The following is a 21894-nucleotide window of genomic DNA, read 5'->3' on the forward strand; positions in this document are numbered from 1 at the left end:
TTAATGCTCATTAGGACCTGTTTCCATGTCCATTCCTACTAATCCACTCATTGGAGCCCTGGTTAACACTTCTCAGTCTCTCCACCCTCTTCCCATTCACCAGGGCCCAGGACCCTCCACTCTCCACATTCCATTAACAGTAATCTTTCACCAGGAAAACTGACTGTATTACTATGTAATATCTAAAAAGACAAAGTAAAATAAAAGTGGATTGTTTTGGAAATAGTCTGGAAAATCTGCTGGTCTATCATCGATGTCCCCATAGTATGATATTATTGATGATTTACTGAACTTGAAGGAAACTGTTTCACTCAGATATAAGGGAATATAAGTGGTACTTTCACCATATAGCCAGAAAAGGCAAATAAGATCTGTTTACATGATATCATTCTTTGATTTAATTAGATGCTGCAAGGTAGCTTGATTACATTTGGAAACTCTAAGCTTTTCTCCAGCTGTGTTGTGGATGCCACTGTGAAATTAGGAAGTTCACAGCCAAAAATTGACAAATTAACATTTTGATCATGTCAATCACTAATCTAATTACAGTAACTAATTTAGAGATACTAACCTTCAAGTCCAAATTATGAATGTGAATTTACATTCAGCTGAAACCCTATTTCTGTTCTTCAGGTACCGTTATTGTTCCTTGTTCCACAATTGGAATTCTCTTTGGTGGTGCAATAATGAAGAAATCTGAGACCACACAGAAGAATACTGCTTGGTTCTGCTGTGTTGTTATCTTCATTTCTATTGTTCTGTCTATCCCTTCATTGTTTCTGGGTTGCTCAACTCGAAGAATTGCTGGCATCAACGATAACTACATCAACAGGTAATCTGTGTATATAATGAAACCAACTACAGAATAGAGCATATTACAAATCATCAATATGACCATTACTGTAAAACAGAGTTTACTAAAATTGCAGGAAAGCTATTGGACGGTGCAGTGCAACAAAAAATGCTAACATGATTCGGAAGTAATTCACATTTTCAATTGTTTCTAGGTTAAATTGCACCATTCATATAAGTGGGCCATGCTCTGCTCAATGATATTTCTGATGGTATAAGATGAATGTCTCAGTACCTGCAATACCCATTTCTACTTATACAGCTCAAATCTCAACACAATGATTGTGGAATAACCCCATTTAAGTTAGGAGCACATTGCATTAGTTTCTTGTTTTTCTCACTATCTCAACTGACATTGCCCACATATTGTAGACTTGACTACAAAGCTTCAGAATTATCAACATGTGGTGAAGAACTTAGCTCCTGAGATGCTTATTCATTTGATGTGTCAGTGGCAACATTGCTGACAGCATTCCAGCACTTAAGCTATCAGGGTAGGCAAGGCTGAACATTCAGACAGCAGGTAAAAATATGCCCATGTGAAAAGTGTCCTTTTGGTTCAGACACATTCTACTTCAACCTCAAATGCACTTACACCAGTGGTTCTCAACCTTTTTCTTTCTACTCACATACCACTTTAAGTATTCCCTTTGCCATAGGTGCTCTGTGATTAGTGAGGGACTGCAGATGGAGTTTTATGTCGATAAGTGCGAAGTGCTTCATTTTGGGGAGAATAATCAAAGCAGGACATGTGCAGTGAAGGGAAGGGCGTTGTGGAATGCAGAGGAACAGAGAGATCTTGGAATAGTGGTTCATCATGCTTTGAAAGTGGACTCTCATGTAGATAGAGTGGTAAAGAAGGCTTTTGGTATGCTAGCCTTCATAAATCAAAGCATAGAATATAGGAGCTGGGAGATGATGTTGAGACTGTTCAAGGCATTAGTGAGACCAAATTTGGAATACTGTGTGCAGTTCTGGTCCCCGAATTATAGGAAGGATATCAATAAGGTAGAGAGGGTGCAGAGAAGATTGACTAAAATGTTGCCTGGATTGTAATATCTAGAATATAAAGAAAGATTGAGTAGACTGGGCCTTTATTCATTGGAGCTTAGAAGGATGAGGGGGGGATTTGATAGAGGTATTTAAAATTATCTATATTTTAGATAAAGTAGATGTAAATAGGCTCTTCCCCCTGAGGGTAGGTGAGATTGGAACAAGGGGTCATAGTTAAGGGTTAGGAGCAAAAGTTTAGAAGTAACATGAGAGGGGGCTTCTTCACTCAGAGAATGATGGTTGAGTGGAATGACCTTCCGGAAGAGATGGTTGCAGCAGCATCAATGTTGTCATTTAATAGAAGGTTGGAGAAGTGCATGGGTGTGAGGGGATTGGAGGGTTATGGACAGGGAGCAGATAGGTGGGTCTAGAGGAACTCAGTGCGGACTGGAGGGGCCGAGATGGCCTGTTTCCTGTTTCCATACTGTAATTGTTATATGGTTATATGGTTAAAGTAGTATGTGGGTGAAAAGAAAAAGTTTGAAAACCACTGTTTTATTCGTACCATAATTGACTCGATATGTGCCCAGTATCATAACTCTAAAGGATATGGGCCAATGACAATTTTTCTCAAGCAAAATATTTCAGTAACAATTGGGTCTAGAGCAGCGATTCTCAACCTTCCCTTCCCACTCACATACCACCTCAAGCAATCCCTGACTAATCACAGAGCACCGATGGTATGGGGATTACTTAAAGTGGTATGTGAGTGGAAAGATAAAGGTTGAGAACCACTGATTTACAGGCTCAAGTTCTTCGCGACTGACATGAAAAATAATGCTGACAGTTATTGAACTTCTTTGCCATAAGATTATTATAAGAAGCTGCAGCAGATTTCTCTGTGGTTCCAATTTTCCACTCAGTCAGGTCACTAAAGTTTTAAACTCACAAAGAAGTTAGTTCATCTATTTTGATTTCAGTTAGAAGGTAATGGCATCCAACGCACAAAGATCTTCAAACATTGCTAACTTCCTGCAAGTGCAGGCAGCCATTAACAGCTTCCATGTGAGCCTTATAAAGAACCCAGATCTTTTTATGACGGTAAACATTTCCATCTGTTCCATGAACAGAAAGTTATGAATCAAATGAAGAACTTGCATAATGAATGCTATGTTTCTGAGAAGAACTCAGGATCCCTGAGGCAGGGAGCATTGGCAGACATTTTCAGCTGCCAGTACTGCCCTCAGGATGGAATTTGCAGAATGAGGACCATGTCATAGAAGCAGAATTAGGCCATCAAATCAAACCCGATCTATAATGATTGATTTATTATCCTTGTCAACTCCATTCTCCTGCCTTCTCCCCATAACTCTTGATTCCCTTTCCTTATCAAAACTTATCTACAACTATCTTAAGCATACGCAAAGGCTTGGGTTCCATAGCCATCCACAGCAATGAATTCCATAGATTTACCACCCTCTGGGTAAAGAAAATCCTCATTATCTCCACCCTCTGGTCCAGGTCTCCTCAGTCTTCTGAACTCCAATGAGTACAGTCCCAGAGCCATCAAACACTCCTCTTATGTTATTCTTTTCTATCATTCTAGGGAACCTCTTCTCTTTGCTAATGCAAACACGTCCTTCCTTAGTTAAGAAGCTCAAAACTGCTCACAATACTCCAAGTGTAGTGAGACCAATGCCTTATAAAACCTCAACATTACATCTTTGCTTTTATATTCTATTCCTATCAAAATAAATGCTCGCATTTCATTTGACTTCCTTACCCATTGTCTGTACTTGCAAGTTAACCTCTAGGGAATCTTGCATGAAGATTTCCAAGTCCCACTGCACCTTTGTGAACTCATTGCCCATACAGTCTACATGATGTATTATATAGAATTCATATTTCTCAAGCAATTTTTCATGCTGTCTCACAGAACATAGATTGAGGCTGCATAGCACAGACAGCTTCCAATGTATATCAACAAGTAATTATGCTACTAGCAATGCACGACATGTACATTCCTTAAGACACCAATGAATGTTACATAGCACCAATGCACCTTCCGACAAGTTGAACATTGTACTCACGGTGACTAAATGTATAATCCACAAAATATCTAGTTGACAGGCTCATATCAACCTCTTTGAATATTGCATATAATTGAGACATCCCAAACTATACATCTGTTAACACCCATATACATTCTTATTTGTCACATTTTTCTGGCATTAAAATGTACTCAAATAATCAATCATGATTTTTTTTAAACAAAAAGATCATTTACCTTGATTTTCCATGAGGTTGTTTTTGTCTTCTACCACAATTTGAGCAAGAAATCGATATACTTGGTGAAAGAATAGCCATTTGCATCTGTTTTTAAAAGAACAAATGAAGCATGAAAGTCTTTTTATGTAGTATAAACAGAAATGTGACCAATGAAATCATAAACAATAATTTGAACAACATACTTCCTAGTGAGACCCACTTTGGCATGACTGATGAGTTTTCCAATGCATTTCCTTTCATAAAGAGGCCATCAACCTGCACAATATTTACTTTACTGACAGAAATTGGACCAATAAGATAGTATTTTATGCTGCTTTCCCGAGGCTGCCATGGAGAGATCCATAATACTGAAAACTGCCTCCCATGTTCCAAGTAGCAAACTACAGCTACAATCTCTGCAGGCCACTAACATAAAAAAGACTTGGAATTCTAGTGCAATTAGGATGAAATGCCCCCTTATATTTTGTAAATGATATTTTTTTCCACTTTCACAATTCTTTGTGAGGCCTCCAATTGGGTAGGAATGGTAAATGCATCCCAGTTAAGGGTGAACTTGAATTTCAAGGTAATTGTGCCTTTGAAGGTTTCACAGTTATGCTGAGACAATGTTAAGAATTAGATAATCTCCTTAGAAATTCAGAGAACTGCATCAATATTCTGAATAATCTGGGTAATGACACTATGAAATGAACTACATGAGGTATTGATGATAAATGAAACAAATAGTCAAATAATAGCTTAAAATATTCATGATGACATGAATTTAATGCAAAGGCACACATGGAGCATGAAAACAAACTAACTGAGCAATAAAGCCTGTTTACTTTCTATGAATTATGTACAGTAAAAACCCCATTATAACGCTATCATTAGATAGCAAGGTCGCGTTAAATCGGGGTTTCTCTGTTCTTGCATTTTGCCCGACGTCCCTGCTCCTGCTGGCAGCCCAAGGTCCCCACTTCTGCCAGGAGCCCGATGTCCCTGCTGCTGCCAGGAGCCTGATTTCCCTGCTCCTGCTAGAAGAATGACATCCCTGCTCTTGCCAGGAGACCAAGATCCACACTCCTGCCAGGAACCCAATTTCCCCGCTCCTGCCGGGCGCCTGACACACAAGTCCAATGACTTATCGCATTATATCCGACTTCGCATTAAATCAGGACATGTAAAATCAGTGTTTCACTGTAATTCAAAGTAACCAATACTTCTGCTTTAGAAATGCTACTTCAAGCCTTATTTCCTCCTGCAACATGAACTGCCAGTGTCTGGCCGCAACCTACAATCCAGTGTGTGGTACAGATGGCGTTGAATATGTATCTCCTTGCCATGCTGGTTGTAAAGCATTTCAATTCAACATCGATGTGAATAAAATTCAGGTAATAAATGAAACTTTCTGACCAATATATAAATAAATCAATAAATGTAGAGCCTTCAGTACAACATTATAGAATTTCAGATAGACTTGTGTATGAGAGGGTTAATTTATCATAAGTATATGTCTTTGAATGAATTGTTCTTTTGAGAATCACGATTCAATTTACTCAATTTCTAAACCTCTATTAGAACAAATCTGGATAAAGGTTCTGTGGTTGCTCAATGAATATTGTTATAGTTTCTTAACAAATTGAAGTTATGTTACAGGATTGACCCAAATACTGAGTTTCCACATGTATTTAAGCTGAATTTCTTTAATGTGTAGTTCATGCTAAAATATAAACTAGACAAATCAATTTAAAAAACACCAATTGTCAAAACAGATGAAGGAAAGAGAGTTCGTGGTGTGGACCTTCCACGAATTTAAAATGTTGACGTGAAGGGAGTGATTTTTCAATTTTTTTTTGTTTTTACCAAAATCTATTATTCTTGAATATAGATAAAAACATGACTTTAATCTGATTATTTGACTAATTATTACAAGATCTAAAAATTCAGCCATATCTTCAGCCCTGATTCACCATTATAATGAGAAATAATGCAATTAGATTAAACAACAATTAAAATGCTGAATTCAAAACAACAAAAGCTTCACAGTAATATGACTAGACTAAGATTGAAACAAATTCATTCTAGGCTCAAGGCCACTGAAGAGTTTAAATTCATTAATTGAATGAATGTGGAATTAACATCAGCATTTGCACCCACTTCACGATTGGGCTATCAGGTTCAAAGGGAATACAATTGCATCATTTTTAACTGCTTAGATTTATATGTAACTCCAGATGCTTAGCAATTGGGTTGAAAATAACCTATAAAGCTCATAAATTTTTCAAAACCATTATGTGAGAATAGAAAATTACAATATTCATGAGTTCCCAGATTCTGACTTATCAAGCTTAGTTGACCTGTAAAGTCTTCATGCATCACCAGAAGTGCTAGCAGAATACTTTGCATGCAGATAGGAGTAGACATAGAAGTTCTCAATGTTGGCATCAAACCCATGGAGTTCCATGGCATCTAATTGCCCCAGATACAACTGACAATAACAATGTTAATAGGTGTGATGACTACATCATTTTTGTGGAGATAAATTCCCATCTTGATATCAAGGACATCTTCCATTGTGAAAATAAAATAACTACATATATTAGAAATCTGAAATAGAAACAGAAAATATTCTTCAAGTATGGCAACATCTTAAAAAATAATAACCATTAACATTTCAGGATAAACACATTGTCTGAATTAATGTAGGGTCTTTGACTTGAAACATTAACTGTTTTTCTTTCAGCATGAATGAACTTTTCCAACTGTCATCTTCATTGACATAATAGCTTTTTTTAGTTTTTGTGCATATAACAGGCCCTTCTGCCCCACAAGACTGCACCACCCAAATATATCCCTGTGACCAACTAACCCCATATGTACTTGGAATGTAGAAGGAAACCAGAGCACCCGAAGGGAACCCAGGCAAACACAACAGAAACATACAAACTCCTTACAGACAATGCCAGATTTGACCTGGGTTTCTGGCACTGTACTACCATCGTGCTAGCCATTACACTAACCGTGCTGCCCTAATATATATCAATTTTCCATTATCTCATTACCAAATAAAATAACAAGCAAATAAAATAATCCCAATTGGTTTATTATGAGATACTTCTATCACAAATATTTCAATACTTCAGGACCTAATCACTACTCCCAGTTTCTAAGATTCCTCATTCCTCTCTAAACTGACTATTAAATTCCCAAACACTACTCCTCCACAAAATATTTCCCAAAATATTCTAATCTTGAAATAAATATCTAAACCATCTGATTCCAAACAACTATTTTGAAACTATGTGCTGTAGTCCAGCATTCGCTCATTCTCATAGATATTTGTCTTATTTGATTTACAACTTGCTGTGTCCAAAAACAGAATAAAATCTTGTAATTTTAAGTTTTAGGAGATTATAGAGGTTAGGTAAGAGTTTAAAAAAATGTCTCTGAAAGCACTCTGAATTTTTTTTTTAACTCTTTAAATTCTCTGTGATTACAAACAGTGTATTACTTATCTCAAGCTTTATTCTATGCCTTACATTCTACATCATAGAGTTGGCAGCATAAAAATTTGTATCATTGTAACTAATGAACATTCAAAAATACTTTATTTTTTCAACAGAACTACACTGACTGTGCATGCAGTCACTCTGCAGAACCAGGGCCATGTCATTTTCCATGCTCCCATTTTTTAATTTCATTCCTTTTTCTCTTTGGATTCATCATGTTGATCTGCTGCCTGTGTTACACACCATCATTAATGATGGTTCTCAGGTACCACATAAAACCCATTATTCCTTCTACATTTACGAATATCTCCATCAGTTCTTGTTCTTATATAGCATGTGAAATTTTACATTGATAATGTGACTGTACTACTTTTTTGTGTGAATTATTTCTGAAAGAACCTTGAAAAACAATTAGGAATAAAAAATACTCAATGATAATGTATCACTGTGGTTCTACTGCTTTTGCACTCATATAATTAGGTAGATTTGAGTTGGGTAAATTGCAATCTCTGTTTCTAAACATAATTTCACTCATATTATTTTTGATATAATTTTTCCTGCTAAAGTTAAGAACAGGCTACCAAAATGTCTTATTCATTGTTGTTTGATTTGTTGGAACAGGAGATGGGAGTTCCTTGTTCATCATTTTTAAATCTCTCTCTATTACCCCCATTTTTCATTTTAGTATCTCAGACTATAGGAAGAAAAAGAAACAGATAAATGTGCAAATAGACGCACAAAATCAAGGAAAATTCCAAACGAGAAGGAACAGATTGGAAAATAACTAAAGGCAACCAAATAAACAAATATCGCTACATGAAAAGAGATTACTGAATAATTTTATCTGCAACAAATACAATGGGAGATTAGCTCATGACATCTGGGTTTCAATACATTACTGTTCCAAAGAAACATTAACAATTTGCAATTATTAAGCACCTTTATGATTTAAAGGGTTTCAAATGGAAATGATTAGCGAAAAGTGTCAAAAATTAGGAAGTGAAACAAATCAATTTTAAGGATTTATTTTGAAGAAAAAGAGCTGGGAGGAGAAAGATAAATGTGTATGAAGAGAATTCCAGCTAATGCCAGTCACCTGAAAGAATGGTAGGGTGAAAGAAGTTGGGAATGTATAAAAGACCACTGCTGTGGCAATGGAGATTAGATGTAATAGAACATTAAAATCTACAGCACAGTGTTGTGCTGACCTAATCTATCTAACAACTGCCTAGAATTTTCCTACTGCATTACACACCATTTTCAATTGCATGCACCTATCTATAATTTTTTTTTTTACAAGATCTTGTTCTACCTTCCTCCACCACCATTGTCGGCAACACATTCATTGCATCCACCACTCTCTGTGTGAAAAACACACCTCCTACACAGCCCCACCACCCTACCCCCCTCCCCCCCCCCCCCCCCCCAGTATTTACTCCCGAGCACCTTAAAACTATACCACCTTGTGCTAGCCATTTCAGCCCTGGAAAAAAAGCTTCTGGCCATCCACATGATCATCGCCTCTCAACACCTTACACACATATATCAGGTCACCCCTAATCCTCCATCACTCCAAGGAGAAAAGACCAAGTTCACTCAAGCTATCTTCAAAAGGCATGCTCTCCAATCCAAGCAACTTCCTTGTAAATCTCCTCTGTATCCTCTCCAGAGCATCCATATCCTTCCTGTTGGGGTGACCAGAACTGAACACAAAATTCCAAGTGAGGTCGAACTAAGATCTAATTAGCTGCAACATTATTTCAGACTCTTGAACTCAGTCCCATGGTTAATAAAGGCCAAAATAACATCCACCTTCTTAACACACTATCAACCTGTGAAGTACCTTTGATCTTTTGGACATTGACTCCAAGACCTCTCAGTTCATCCTCACTGCTCAGTGTCCTCCCATTAACATTGTATCCTGTCTTGAAGTTTGACCTACTGAAATGAACCACTTCACACTTTTCTAGGTTAAATTCCATCTGCCACTTCACAGCCTATCACTGCAACCTAACAATGTCCCTTTGTAACCTCTGGCAACCCTCCAAGCTATCCACAACACTGCCAATGTTTGTGTCATCTGCAAATGTACTAACCCACCCTTCCACTTCTCATTCAAGTCATTTATAAATATCACAAAGAGGAGGGGTTCCAGAACAGATCCCTGTGGAACACCACTGGTCACAACCTCCATGCAGAATACAAACCATCTTCTGCCTTCTGTGAGCAAGGCCTGACTGAAATCCATGTACATTAATGTGCTTTGTTACATCCTCAAAGAATTTAATCAGGCTCATGAGACACAACCTTCCCCTGTTGAAGCCATGCTGACTATCCCTAATCAGATTTATGCTTCACTAAATGCTTGCAAATCCTGTCTTCTGGATATTCTCCAATAGCTTGCCCACCACTGATGTAAGACTCACTCATCTTTAGTTTCCAGCGTTATCTCTACTCATTTTTTTTTGAATGGAGGAACAATACTTGCAACCTTCTAATCCTCCACTTGTCCCCAGTGACCATGCAAAGATCATCACCAATGACTCAGCAATCTCCTCCTTTGCTTCCCACTGTAGCCTTGGGTAAACCTCATCTGGACCTGGCAACTTCGTTAACTTCATGCTTTTAAAAATGTCCAACACAATATGCTCAAACTTTAAGTCATCCTCACAACTGCCAAGGACCTTTGTTGGATACTGAAGCAAAATATTCTTTAAGAAACTCTGCTACATCCTCTTAACTCCATGCACATACTTCCACCATCATCCCTGATGGGTCCTATCCTCACACGACTCATCCTCTTGTTATTCATAGACTTGTACAATGCTTTGGGTTTTTTCCTGAATCTTGCTCATCAATGCTTTCTCATAACCCCTTCTAGCTCTCCCAAATCCTTTCCTAAGCTCTTTTCTGGCAATGAGCTGTCAGTTCCTATCTTATTAAACCTCTCATAAGTTTTTCTTTTCTTTCTACATCACATACACACGGTGTTTCCCTTATCATCCTTTCCCTACATCAATTGATATACTCATGCAGAGCACCATCCAAATGTTATCTAAACATTTGCCACACTTCTGCCATACATTATAATTTGAACAATGAATTAGAAAGTACATACCATAGAGTCTGTTCATAAGAAGACCTCGATGGTCAAGTGGTCTTAATTTTCTCAATATTTTGTTATCAATAATGGTGTAAGTTTTAATGAATCAAATAAGCTGGTGGAAGCTACTAACCTTTATAACTCAGGAGGTAGTCTTTAAAATATTTTAAGGAGGTTATCTTCCTCCAATTTAACTAAACTTTTAATTGTAGACCTTGTAGATCAAGATTTCTGAAGGAAAGGACATATACCACAGCATAGTACAGGCTCTTTGTCCCTCAATATTGTGCCAACCTATGTGTATATTCCTGCCAAAAAACCTAAACCCTTCCTACCTCACAAAGCAAAGAGAACTGCTTACAAAATTGTGCATTTATCTAGAATGTTTTGAAGTAATAACATTCTGCACAAGCACTCCAGTGGAGCATTATCAAGCAAGTATTCCCACTAAATCATCAAGGTAATTTTTAAACTGTAACTGAAAGCTTTGTCAATGAGTGTTTTTAAAGAAAGCCAAGTGCAGACCATTATGAAGATTATTTCTGAGTTTGGCCTGTGATAGTTAAAGACATAGCCACCAGAGAAGGGGATAACTTGCACTGTAACATTGACCACCACCAGTGGGCTGATCTCGCCTCCAACCGGGCATCTTGGCGCCTCACAGTTCGGCGGGCAGCAACCTCCTTGGAAGAAGACCGCAGAGCCCACCTCACTGACAAAAGACAAAGGAGGGAAAAACCCAACACCCAACCCCAACCCACCAATTTTCCCTTGCAACCGCGTCTGCCTGTCTCGCATCGGACTTGTCAGCCACAAACGAGCTTGCAGCTGACGTGGACATACACCTCCATAAATCTTCGTCCGCGAAGCCAAGCCAAAGAAGAGAATATATAAGAGACCAGAGTTGAAGGAACACCAAGCTTTAGAGGAATGAAGGAACCATCCCAGCTCTTAGTAGAACAATCCTTTTGATTCCAGTTCGATTGATGTTCATTTATTTTAACCATGCAAATTAGTTTTCCACCAATGTTTCTTCAGTTCCATTTCTACCTCTTCTGCAGATAGTAACACCCAGATTTTCATGGCTTTCTACTTAAGTTTATCCCAACTCATCTTTTGCCTAAAATTTAAATTCCCTTGATTCTTGAATCATAGAACATAGCACACATTACAGCACAGTAAAGGCCCTTCAGCCCTCAATGTTGTGTCAATCTATATATTCCTTCCAAAAAAAAATTAAACCTTTCCTACCTCATGACATTCTATTTCTCTTTCATCTATGTGTCTGTCTAAAAGTCTATTAAATGCCCCTAATGTTTAAGCCTCCACCACCACCCCCAGCAAGGTATTTCAAGCATCCACAACTCTTTGTGTAAAATAAAAACTCACCCCTGATGTCTCCCCTGAACTTTCCTCCCTTCATTTTGTAGAGATGTCCCCTGGAATATGCTATTTGTGCCCTGGAAAAAAGGCACTGGCTGTCTACTTTATCTATGCCTCACAAAATCTTGTAGACCTCTATTAAGTCTTCCCTCAACCTTCTACACTCTAAAGAGAAAAGTCCAAGCTCTGCTAATCTTGCTTCATGAGAAATTTTCAAATGCAGGCAACATCCTGGTAAATTTTGTTGCAGTCACTTATTTACCTTTGTCAGGAGCAGTGCTGCCCACCACTGATGACATAAGCAATGCGACTTGCGGAATTAATAATGTACAAGTGTGGGTGTGTGAAGCAACAGTATATGGGTGATACAGGAAGAAAGCGAGGGTGTCAGGATCACCCATGCGGCAATGAGCCAATGAGAAGGTCAGAGGAGTTTAGCTAGGTGGTGTTTTGGGAGTTGAATGCAATGTTGCATCTAGGGAATAATAAAATAAAAGTCAACTTCATGATGAATTTGTTTGTAAACTGTGGTAAATCAGTGTTGTTACAATCTCCTCTGCACCCTCTCCATAGTTTCCACATTCTTCCTATAATGAGGTGACCAGAACTGAACACAATATTCTCGTGTGGTCCCACCAGAGATTTGCAGATTTGCATCATGATCTCTTGACTCTTGAACTCAATCCCCCGACTAATGAAGCCCAGCATTCCATAGGCCTTCTTAATTATCCTACCAACCTGCATGGCAACTTGAGAGATGTATGGGTTTGGACCCCAAGGAGCTTCTGTTTTTCCATATTGTCAAGTATTCAACCATTAACCCTGTACTTGCCCTTCAGGTTTGACCTTCCAAAATGCATCACTTCACACTTATCCAGATTGAACTCCATCTGCCACTTTTTCACCCAACTATGCATCCTATCTATATCCTTTTTGAAGCCCATGACAATCTAAAACAGTATCCACAACTTCTCCAAACTTCGTATTATTTGCCAACTTATTGCCCCATCAGATGAAGAGACAAATCCAATAATTAATTTTCCAGCAATGGCATCTGATTGAATCCACCCACCCTAATAAACTTTTCTGCTAACAAAGATTACTGTGTTTCACCAAGCACCTACCTGCTGTCAAGTTATACTCTGCTTTTAACTTGACTGATTTTCTGATTGATTAGTCAGACTGTTGGTATGGCTGGCTGCAACAATAAAAAGCACATCAGGGCCTGCTATTAAATTCATATTCCCCATTCCTTTCCCATCTTGCTTTCAAGTTTCCATTTTTTTTTTTAAATTCTCCCAATCTCCTATCTCCACTTGTTCTTCATAATAACCCGAAACTCTATAATGCTTAAATGTCTCCACTTTGACCACTTGCTACTCATTGTTGTGCTTTCAGTTGCCATGGTCCAAATTTCAATTCCATCCCTTAACCTCTTCGCTATTCTATCTTTCCTTCTCTTTAGGGTGACTCCTGAAATATTGCTTTTGACCAAGCTTTTGTGACTTGTTGTCAACTTGTTGTATAAGACTAGAATATTTCTGGTATATTTTGGGAACTATGTAGTTGGAAATCGTTGCCATCCAGACCATTATCTCAACTGCAAAAATGCAAATATAATTTCATATCGCAGGTGGTGTTTGGAACTTTTAAGATTCAGCTTTGCGTGGTCTTTAATATTCAGTACTAATAATCAATGAAATGTTTGAATAAAACTGTATCATGGATGAAGCCTGCAAAAAATTAATGGAAACAATCTGTCGACCTTAAACTTTAATGTCATCTGTCTTCTCATCTATTTTAGAGCAGTGCCCAAGGAAACAACATCATTTGCTGTTGGGATTCAATCTGTCTTACTTCAAGTGCTGGGTAAACATTGTTTTTTTCGTATGTTACTGGGATGGACAGCAAAACCATATTTTTCTTTTTCAATATTTTTTTATTGAATTTTACAGAAATAGCACATAAGTAAAAGCCATTAATCAAAGGAATATACAGAAAAAAGTTATACAAGAAAAATAAAACTATTATATGTAAACTCAATATCATAACAGTCAAACAGAAAAAAAGTAACACACACTTAAACAATTATAACATATGGCTAATTGAAAAAAGATTTTTTTAAAATAACTATTATACTATACTACAAATTCTAACCCCTTCCCTTCTGAAGTTATCTGGTAAGTACATATAATTTCACTTTTTTCTTTCTTTGGCTTGGCTTCGCGGACGAAGATTTATGGAGGGGGTAAAAAAGTCCACGTCAGCTGCAGGCTCGTTTGTGGCTGACCAGTCCGATGCGGGACAGGCAGACACGATTGCAGCGGTTGCAAGGGAAAATTGGTTGGTTGGGGTTGGGTGTTGGGTTTTTCCTCCTTTGCCTTTTGTCAGTGAGGTGGGCTCTGCGGTCTTCTTCAAAGGAGGCTGCTGCCCGCCAAACTGTGAGGCGCCAAGATGCACGGTTTGAGGCGTTATCAGCCCACTGGCGGTGGTCAATGTGGCAGGCACCAAGAGATTTCTTTAGGCAGTCCTTGTACCTTTTCTTTGGTGCACCTCTGTCACGGTGGCCAGTGGAGAGCTCGCCATATAATACGATCTTGGGAAGGCGATGGTCCTCCATTCTGGAGACGTGACCCATCCAGCGCAGCTGGATCTTCAGCAGCGTGGACTCGATGCTGTCGACCTCTGCCATCTCGAGTACCTCGACGTTAGGGGTGTGAGCGCTCCAATGGATGTTGAGGATGGAGCGGAGACAACGCTGGTGGAAGCGTTCTAGGAGCCGTAGGTGGTGCCGGTAGAGGACCCATGATTCGGAGCCGAACAGGAGTGTGGGTATGACAACGGCTCTGTATACGCTTATCTTTGTGAGGTTTTTCAGTTGGTTGTTTTTCCAGACTCTTTTGTGTAGTCTTCCAAAGGCGCTATTTGCCTTGGCGAGTCTGTTGTCTATCTCATTGTCGATCCTTGCATCTGATGAAATGGTGCAGCCGAGATAGGTAAACTGGTTGACCGTTTTGAGTTTTGTGTGCCCGATGGAGATGTGGGGGGGCTGGTAGTCATGGTGGGGAGCTGGCTGATGGAGGACCTCAGTTTTCTTCAGGCTGACTTCCAGGCCAAACATTTTGGCAGTTTCCGCAAAGCAGGACGTCAAGCGCTGAAGAGCTGGCTCTGAATGGGCAACTAAAGCGGCATCATCTGCAAAGAGTAGTTCACGGACAAGTTTCTCTTGTGTCTTGGTGTGAGCTTGCAGGCGCCTCAGATTGAAGAGACTGCCATCCGTGCGAGCTGCCCACCAGGCTCACCTTACAAAGCCGTCCTGTCCAGAGAAGAAACAAGCCTTCCGTCGCGCATGCAGCCATCTTCAGCGCAAACTCCGGGAGATCCAAAATGAGTGGTGGACTAGCCTCGCCAAACGAACACAGCTCAGCGCGGACATTGGCGACTTCAGGGGTTTCTACGAGGCTCTAAAGGCTGTGTACGGCCCCTCACCCCAAGTCCAAAGCCCGCTGCGCAGCTCAGACGGCAAAGTCCTCCTCAGCGACAAGATCTCCATCCTCAACCGATGGTCAGAACACTTCCAATCTCTTTTCAGTACCAACCGCTCAGTCCAAGATTCCGCCCTGCTCCAGCTCCCTCAACAGCCCCTAAGGCTAGAGCTGGATGAGGTTCCCACCCTGGATGAGACATATAAGGCAATCGAACAACTGAAAAGTGGCAAAGCAGCAGGTATGGATGGAATCCCCCCAGAAGTCTGGAAGGCTGGCGGCAAAACTCTGCATGCCAAACTGCATGAGTTTTTCAAGCTTTGTTGGGACCAAGGTAAACTGCCTCAGGATCTTCGTGATGCCACCATCATCACCCTGTACAAAAACAAAGGCGAGAAATCAGACTGCTCAAACTACAGGGGAATCACGTTGCTCTCCATTGCAGGCAAAATCTTCGCTAGGATTCTACTAAATAGAATAATACCTAGTGTCGCTGAGAATATTCTCCCAGAATCACAGTGCGGCTTTCGCGCAAACAGAGGAACCACTGACATGGTCTTTGCCCTCAGACAGCTCCAAGAAAAGTGCAGAGAACAAAACAAAGGACTCTACATCACCTTTGTTGACCTCACCAAAGCCTTCGACACCGTGAGCAGGAAAGGGCTTTGGCAAATACTAGAGCGCATCGGATGTCCCCCAAAGTTCCTCAACATGATTATCCTACTGCACGAAAACCAACAAGGTCGGGTCAGATACAGCAATGAGCTCTCTGAACCCTTCTCCATTAACAATGGCGTGAAGCAAGGCTGTGTTCTCGCACCAACCCTCTTTTCAATCTTCTTCAGCATGATGCTGAACCAAGCCATGAAAGACCTCAACAATGAAGACGCTGTGTTTACATCCATAATTTCACTACTATTAAAAGAAACTACAAACACACAAAGCAAGATCCAAGTGATCTTATAAATTACAAAAGTAATTGATAAAAGGACCCCATAAACTTAGAAAATTTAAATCTATTACAATAGAAGAACATCTGATTTTTTCCAAAGTTAATCATGCCATCATATCAGATAGCCATTGAGTACAAGTAGGAGGGATAGCATCTTTGCATCTCATCAATATTGAATGTCTAGCAATAAGGGAGGCAAAAGAGACTACTTGGGATTGAGACATAGTTAAATTCAAATCAGTTGTCTAAGTTGATCCATTGAAAATTAAAGATATCTTCCCAAAAAATGTTGAGATGCACAAGACCAAAACATATGTAACAAAGTACCTTCTTCAGTCTTACACCTGTCACATTTCAAGGAAATGTAAAGTAAAATTTAGACAACCGAACTTTAGAAAAGTAAGCTCAATGTACTACCTTAAATTGGAAAAGCGAATGTTGGGCACACAAAGAAGATGAATTTACCAATTTTAAGATGGAATCCCAAGTAGTATCCGAAAATAAAAGTTGAAGATCTTGCTCCAATAATTTTTTAACCGTATCTAGGGAATTATCCCTCGACTTTAATAATAAATCATATATAGATGATTTCAACTTCTTTTGATTTGGCTTAAAATTATAGATAGCAATGGAGTTACAGTAGTTTCCAAAAGGAGATAAAATGGCAAAGGTATGTGTAGAACAAATGGATAGACCTTGAGGGGATGTATTAGATTGCTTAATGAGGACAAATTAGCAGTACATTAAGCCTCCAGATCTGGGTAATTAATTACTAATGTTAAGGTAAAAACACAAAATTGCTGGAGGAACTCAGCAGACCACACATCATCCATGGGAGTTAAGATATTTAACCAATGCTTTGGGCCAGAGCCCTTCAAGATATGACCAAAAAGAAGTGAGGGTGGTCAATACAGCAAAGAGAGCAACAGTCAATGCAATGCAATTCGCTCTGTTTATGGTAAGGGTGGTCAGACCTGCTGTGACGAGATAGAATATTATTAGATTGTTAGGATTATTATTATTTACAGCACGTTTACAGTGGGAGCATAAATGTGGACGCATAACTTCTTGCCAATATTATGACAAAGACCTTTTCTGAGAAAGGTATGATGAAATGACACTCATCTGGAGAAGGAAGTATCTCATTATTCAGTTCATATTTGAACATCAGCAGGAAAATTCAGAATAAATAAGCACAGGGAGTATTAAATTAATAGAATAAGAAAAACTGAGCCAATGTGATATAGAAACAGAAATTTGAAAATTTAGCAAGTCAGTATCTGTAGAAAGAGAAACTGTCAACATTTCAAATAAGGGACCCTTCATCAGACCCAAGAAAGAGAAAAAATAAGTTAGTCTGGATAGCAGAAAAATGAGAGTGGAATAAAGGAAATTTGTCTAAAAGAATGAAGATAAGTGGCAGATAGGATCAGGTTAAACTACTACAGATGAGTAATTTGTGCTGCAGTGGTTCTAGTACGGTGGGGCATCTCCAGTAAGATACACTGTACAATGTGAGGAAAAGGAAAAAGAATGACAGGCAGAAATAATCCTCACACAGACAGGTAGAAATGACACATTATTTAAATTTAGATAATTCAATATTATTAGTTTAGTTTCTCAAATGTAGAGATCTTGTTAAGAGTATAAAAATGGAGAGATTCTCATTAAAACATCCTTATTCATTTCATTCAGTCAAATGGAAAGAAGAGAATTCATAGCAGACTAAAAAACACAACCGATTATTTTCACCCTATACCAAACCTTATGTGAATATTAATGCTATTTTGCAGGTTGGCTTCCTGGTCCTATCCTTTTTGGTGTTATGATTGACAGCACATGCATACAGTGGGAGCATAAATGTGGACGCATAACTTCTTGCCAATATTATGACAATGACCTTTTCCGAAAAAGGTATGATGAAATTTCACTCATCTGGAGAAGAGGGTATCTTGTTATTCAGTTCATATTTGGACGTCAGCAGGAAAATTCAGAATAAATAACCACAGGGCTTATTCACAGAATAAATCATTTAAAAATATGGTTCAACAATCAAAATTTCAATTGGGAACATTCAATTTACATGTTCAAATCAGATAATCGAAATTGAAAGTAGGTTGAATCTTTTACACTGCATATCTGCTCAACTGCCATCATGCAAACTGCAAAGGAGAACAAAATAATAATAGCTACAGACATTTGGCAAATTGTAAGTTTCTTCAATTAACACACTGTATAATTTTGAATGAATAGGTAAACTTTCAGTCATCTGCCATCAAGTCTATATTGCACAATCTATACTCTGAACAAGAATTATTACTTGTATTTATGTATCATACCTCTAACAAGGACATTTTCTCAGACTCATACCTGCACATTGCACTTCACTTTTATTTACCCTATTTTCTAGTGGTCACTTTTTATCTAAAGGCTTTCAGAATTTTTGTCACATTAATGCAAGTATTCCCTTTTTTTTTTAAATTTAAATTTCTCTGAAAAACAGTTCATTTTCTTCTATTTTTCTCAGTATCCATTTACTATCATTGGACATAAACATTGCTAACATTGGAATATTTAGCCTATTGTTTTAAGTTTAAAAGCAAAACAGATCAAAAGTTTATTTGGGCATATCTTCTCTCTGTAATGTTTTCTTTACATTAATGGATTGTATTCACACCAATGTTGCTCTGGTCATAAGAATATTTCCCCATAATCCTGTATTTAGTGCAATAGGAATTTGTTACTTTATTCTAGTTCTGAATATTTGGCATATTTATTTAGTAATAAATTTCTCCACACAGTTCCTGGATGATTATGCATGTTCACAATAACACATATTCCTGTAACTCTTCACTATTTAGTATATTTATGCGTACATTTCCCCTCATCATTTACTATAACTCTGACAGCAATAAATTTTGAAAAATAGGCTGATACCTTCTTGATAGTAAGCAAACATTTAACAAGCCACTTCTGTCCATACCGAAGGAATAGGCTATATATTTTAATACGCAAAAATTCTAGAGAAACTCAGCTGGCAACACAGTATCCAGAACATAGAATATAACAAACAGCGCACGCCTTTCAGCCCACGATGTTGTGCTGACCTAAACCTACTCAAAAAAATAAACCTTCCCTACCTCATAACCATATAATTTTCTTTCACCCATGTGGTTGCCTAAGAGTCTTCCTAAGAAACTATAGGAAGCAAAGGATATAACCAACATTTCAGGCCAAAACCCTTTGTCAATATATGAGCAAAAAGCAGACAGGTGTCTGAATAAAAAGGGGGAGAAGAAATGAGGGAAGAAGGGGGGAATGGGAGATGCACATGGCAACTGGGGAGAGCATAGGTAGACCACTATGCGTGGGAGGCAGAAGAGGAAAGTGATAGGGGGAGGGGCTAGCTCTCTGAATGAAGAGGAAAGAGAGGAGGAAAGGAGGGCTAGGTAAAGAGAGAGAGATAGGGAGGGGTCTAACAGAAATAGGAGAAATCAATGCCAATTCCATCTAGCTGGAGAGATTCCATTAGGTGTTGTTCCTCCAAATTGCGGGTGGCCTCGGTTTAGCAGAACATAATGCCATTGACAGACATGTCATTCTGGGACTGAGATATGGAATTGAAATGGTTGGCAACTGGGAGGTCCCTGCTATTGCAAAAGACAGAATGAAGATGCCCAGTGAAATGATCTCCCAGTCTACATCGTCTCTCTGATGTAGAGGAGGCCACATCGTGATCATCGGGTGCAGTAGGTCACCCTTGCAGATACACAAGTGAAGTGTTGCCTCACTTGGAAGGACTGTTTGTGGTCCTGAATGATAGTAAGGGAGGAAGTGTGAGCACAAGTGTAGCAAAAAAGTGTATCCCTGCAGATGCCTCTTTCTCTTTTGTCATTTTAATTTTAATTTCAATTTAAACATAAAGCACAGTAACAGGCCCTTTTAGCCCACAAGCCCATGCCACTTAATTACACCCAATTAACATACAATCCCAGTACATTTTGAAGGGAGGATGGAAACTGCAGCACCCGGAGAAAACCCACACAGCCACAGGTTCAAATTCAAAGTTACTTTTATTGTCACATAATAATACTTAAAAATGTACAAACTCCTTATAGACAAAGCCAGATTTAAATCCCTGTATCAACATTGTGCAAACCACCACGCAAACCACGCCAACCTTTTGATTCCCATATTTTCCCTATTTCCTCAGTTGACAAAATTTGTACATTATGATTGCACTGGTGGTTAAATCAATATATCATGGGTGATTTAATATGTTTTTCTTGTCCATTCCCAGGTTTATAGGCTTCCAGATTATATTCCTAGTGGTCACCTTTGTATGTTTTCTCATTGTTTACTACATCATGGCAAAACATGCACCAAAGACTGCAGACACAACAGTGAAAGAAAGTTATGCAGAGTCTGTGGAATTATGAGAAGATTTTTATAAAGCAATTAATAAAGTTATATTTATCATGAAATAGTAAATTAAGATGAAAGAGTATGTATTTAGCCAACACATAGTTATTCAATTTACTCTTAGGCAAAAATTGCTGACCATGTACAAACATGTATAGATTTTAATATTTTCTCTTTCATGTTCCATAAATAGAATATATTCTGACAGCCAAGATAATTAAATAGATCTGTATTTGATATGTACCTCATTGAAAAAGATACAATTTTTAAAATATCAATTGCTATTTAATAAAACATTTAATAAAAATAAAGGATACATAAAATTATGCCTGGGAAACTTTAGGTTATTTGTCACATAAATGTTCAAATTCAAAGTTACTTTTATTGTCATATAATAATATATAAAAATGTAATATACATGATATAACCATATAACCATTTACAGAGCCAAAACAGGCCATGTTGGCCTTTTGAGTCCGCACCGGTTCACTGAATGCATTCATTGATTTTGGAAACGTGAGTCTGATATACAAACTTTTGTCTGCCATAAGGCAAATAGACTCAAATTGAGCAATGCCCATGCCCAGGGCCCCCAATAATAAGAGAGAAAAGAGCAAAAGAGAGTTCTTTCAGAGACACCGAGTGCCGGTGAATTCACCTTCACCTCAAGTGCTCCCACTGCCTCTGGAACTACACAGACTCCTGTTCATACCATCCACAGCCCAAGCTCCAGGTCCAATATGATTAGGAAGCCTTCAGCACCTGAGGCCATTCAGAAGCCCTTCTTGTGCTCAGCATCGTCTTAAATCTCAGATCCGACATCTGGTTCACATGAGCCAATCTCCAGCGGCCTGCAGCTGCATGGATCCTTTAACCGCAAGTCAACAGCAGCTTGCGGCTTGTGTGAATCAGTCAACAACTGTC

The 21894-nt window shown here is 38.6% G+C and overlaps 1 protein-coding gene across 1 annotated transcript; it reads left to right on the forward strand.

Moving 5' to 3' along the window:
- Nucleotides 1–637: 637 nt before the first annotated feature.
- LOC138740436 (solute carrier organic anion transporter family member 2A1-like) lies at nucleotides 638–21183 on the forward strand. Its single transcript, XM_069893057.1, has 6 exons — nucleotides 638–832; nucleotides 5348–5507; nucleotides 7739–7890; nucleotides 13916–13980; nucleotides 18342–18462; nucleotides 20849–21183. The coding sequence occupies exons 1-6, from the start codon at nucleotides 687–689 to the stop codon at nucleotides 20985–20987; spliced, it is 783 nt and encodes a 260-aa protein (XP_069749158.1). The 5' UTR covers nucleotides 638–686; the 3' UTR covers nucleotides 20988–21183.
- The last annotated feature ends 711 nt before the right edge of the window (nucleotides 21184–21894 follow it).

Source organism: Narcine bancroftii, chromosome 8 (assembly GCF_036971445.1).
Source record: "Narcine bancroftii isolate sNarBan1 chromosome 8, sNarBan1.hap1, whole genome shotgun sequence".
Taxonomy (NCBI): domain Eukaryota; kingdom Metazoa; phylum Chordata; class Chondrichthyes; order Torpediniformes; family Narcinidae; genus Narcine; species Narcine bancroftii.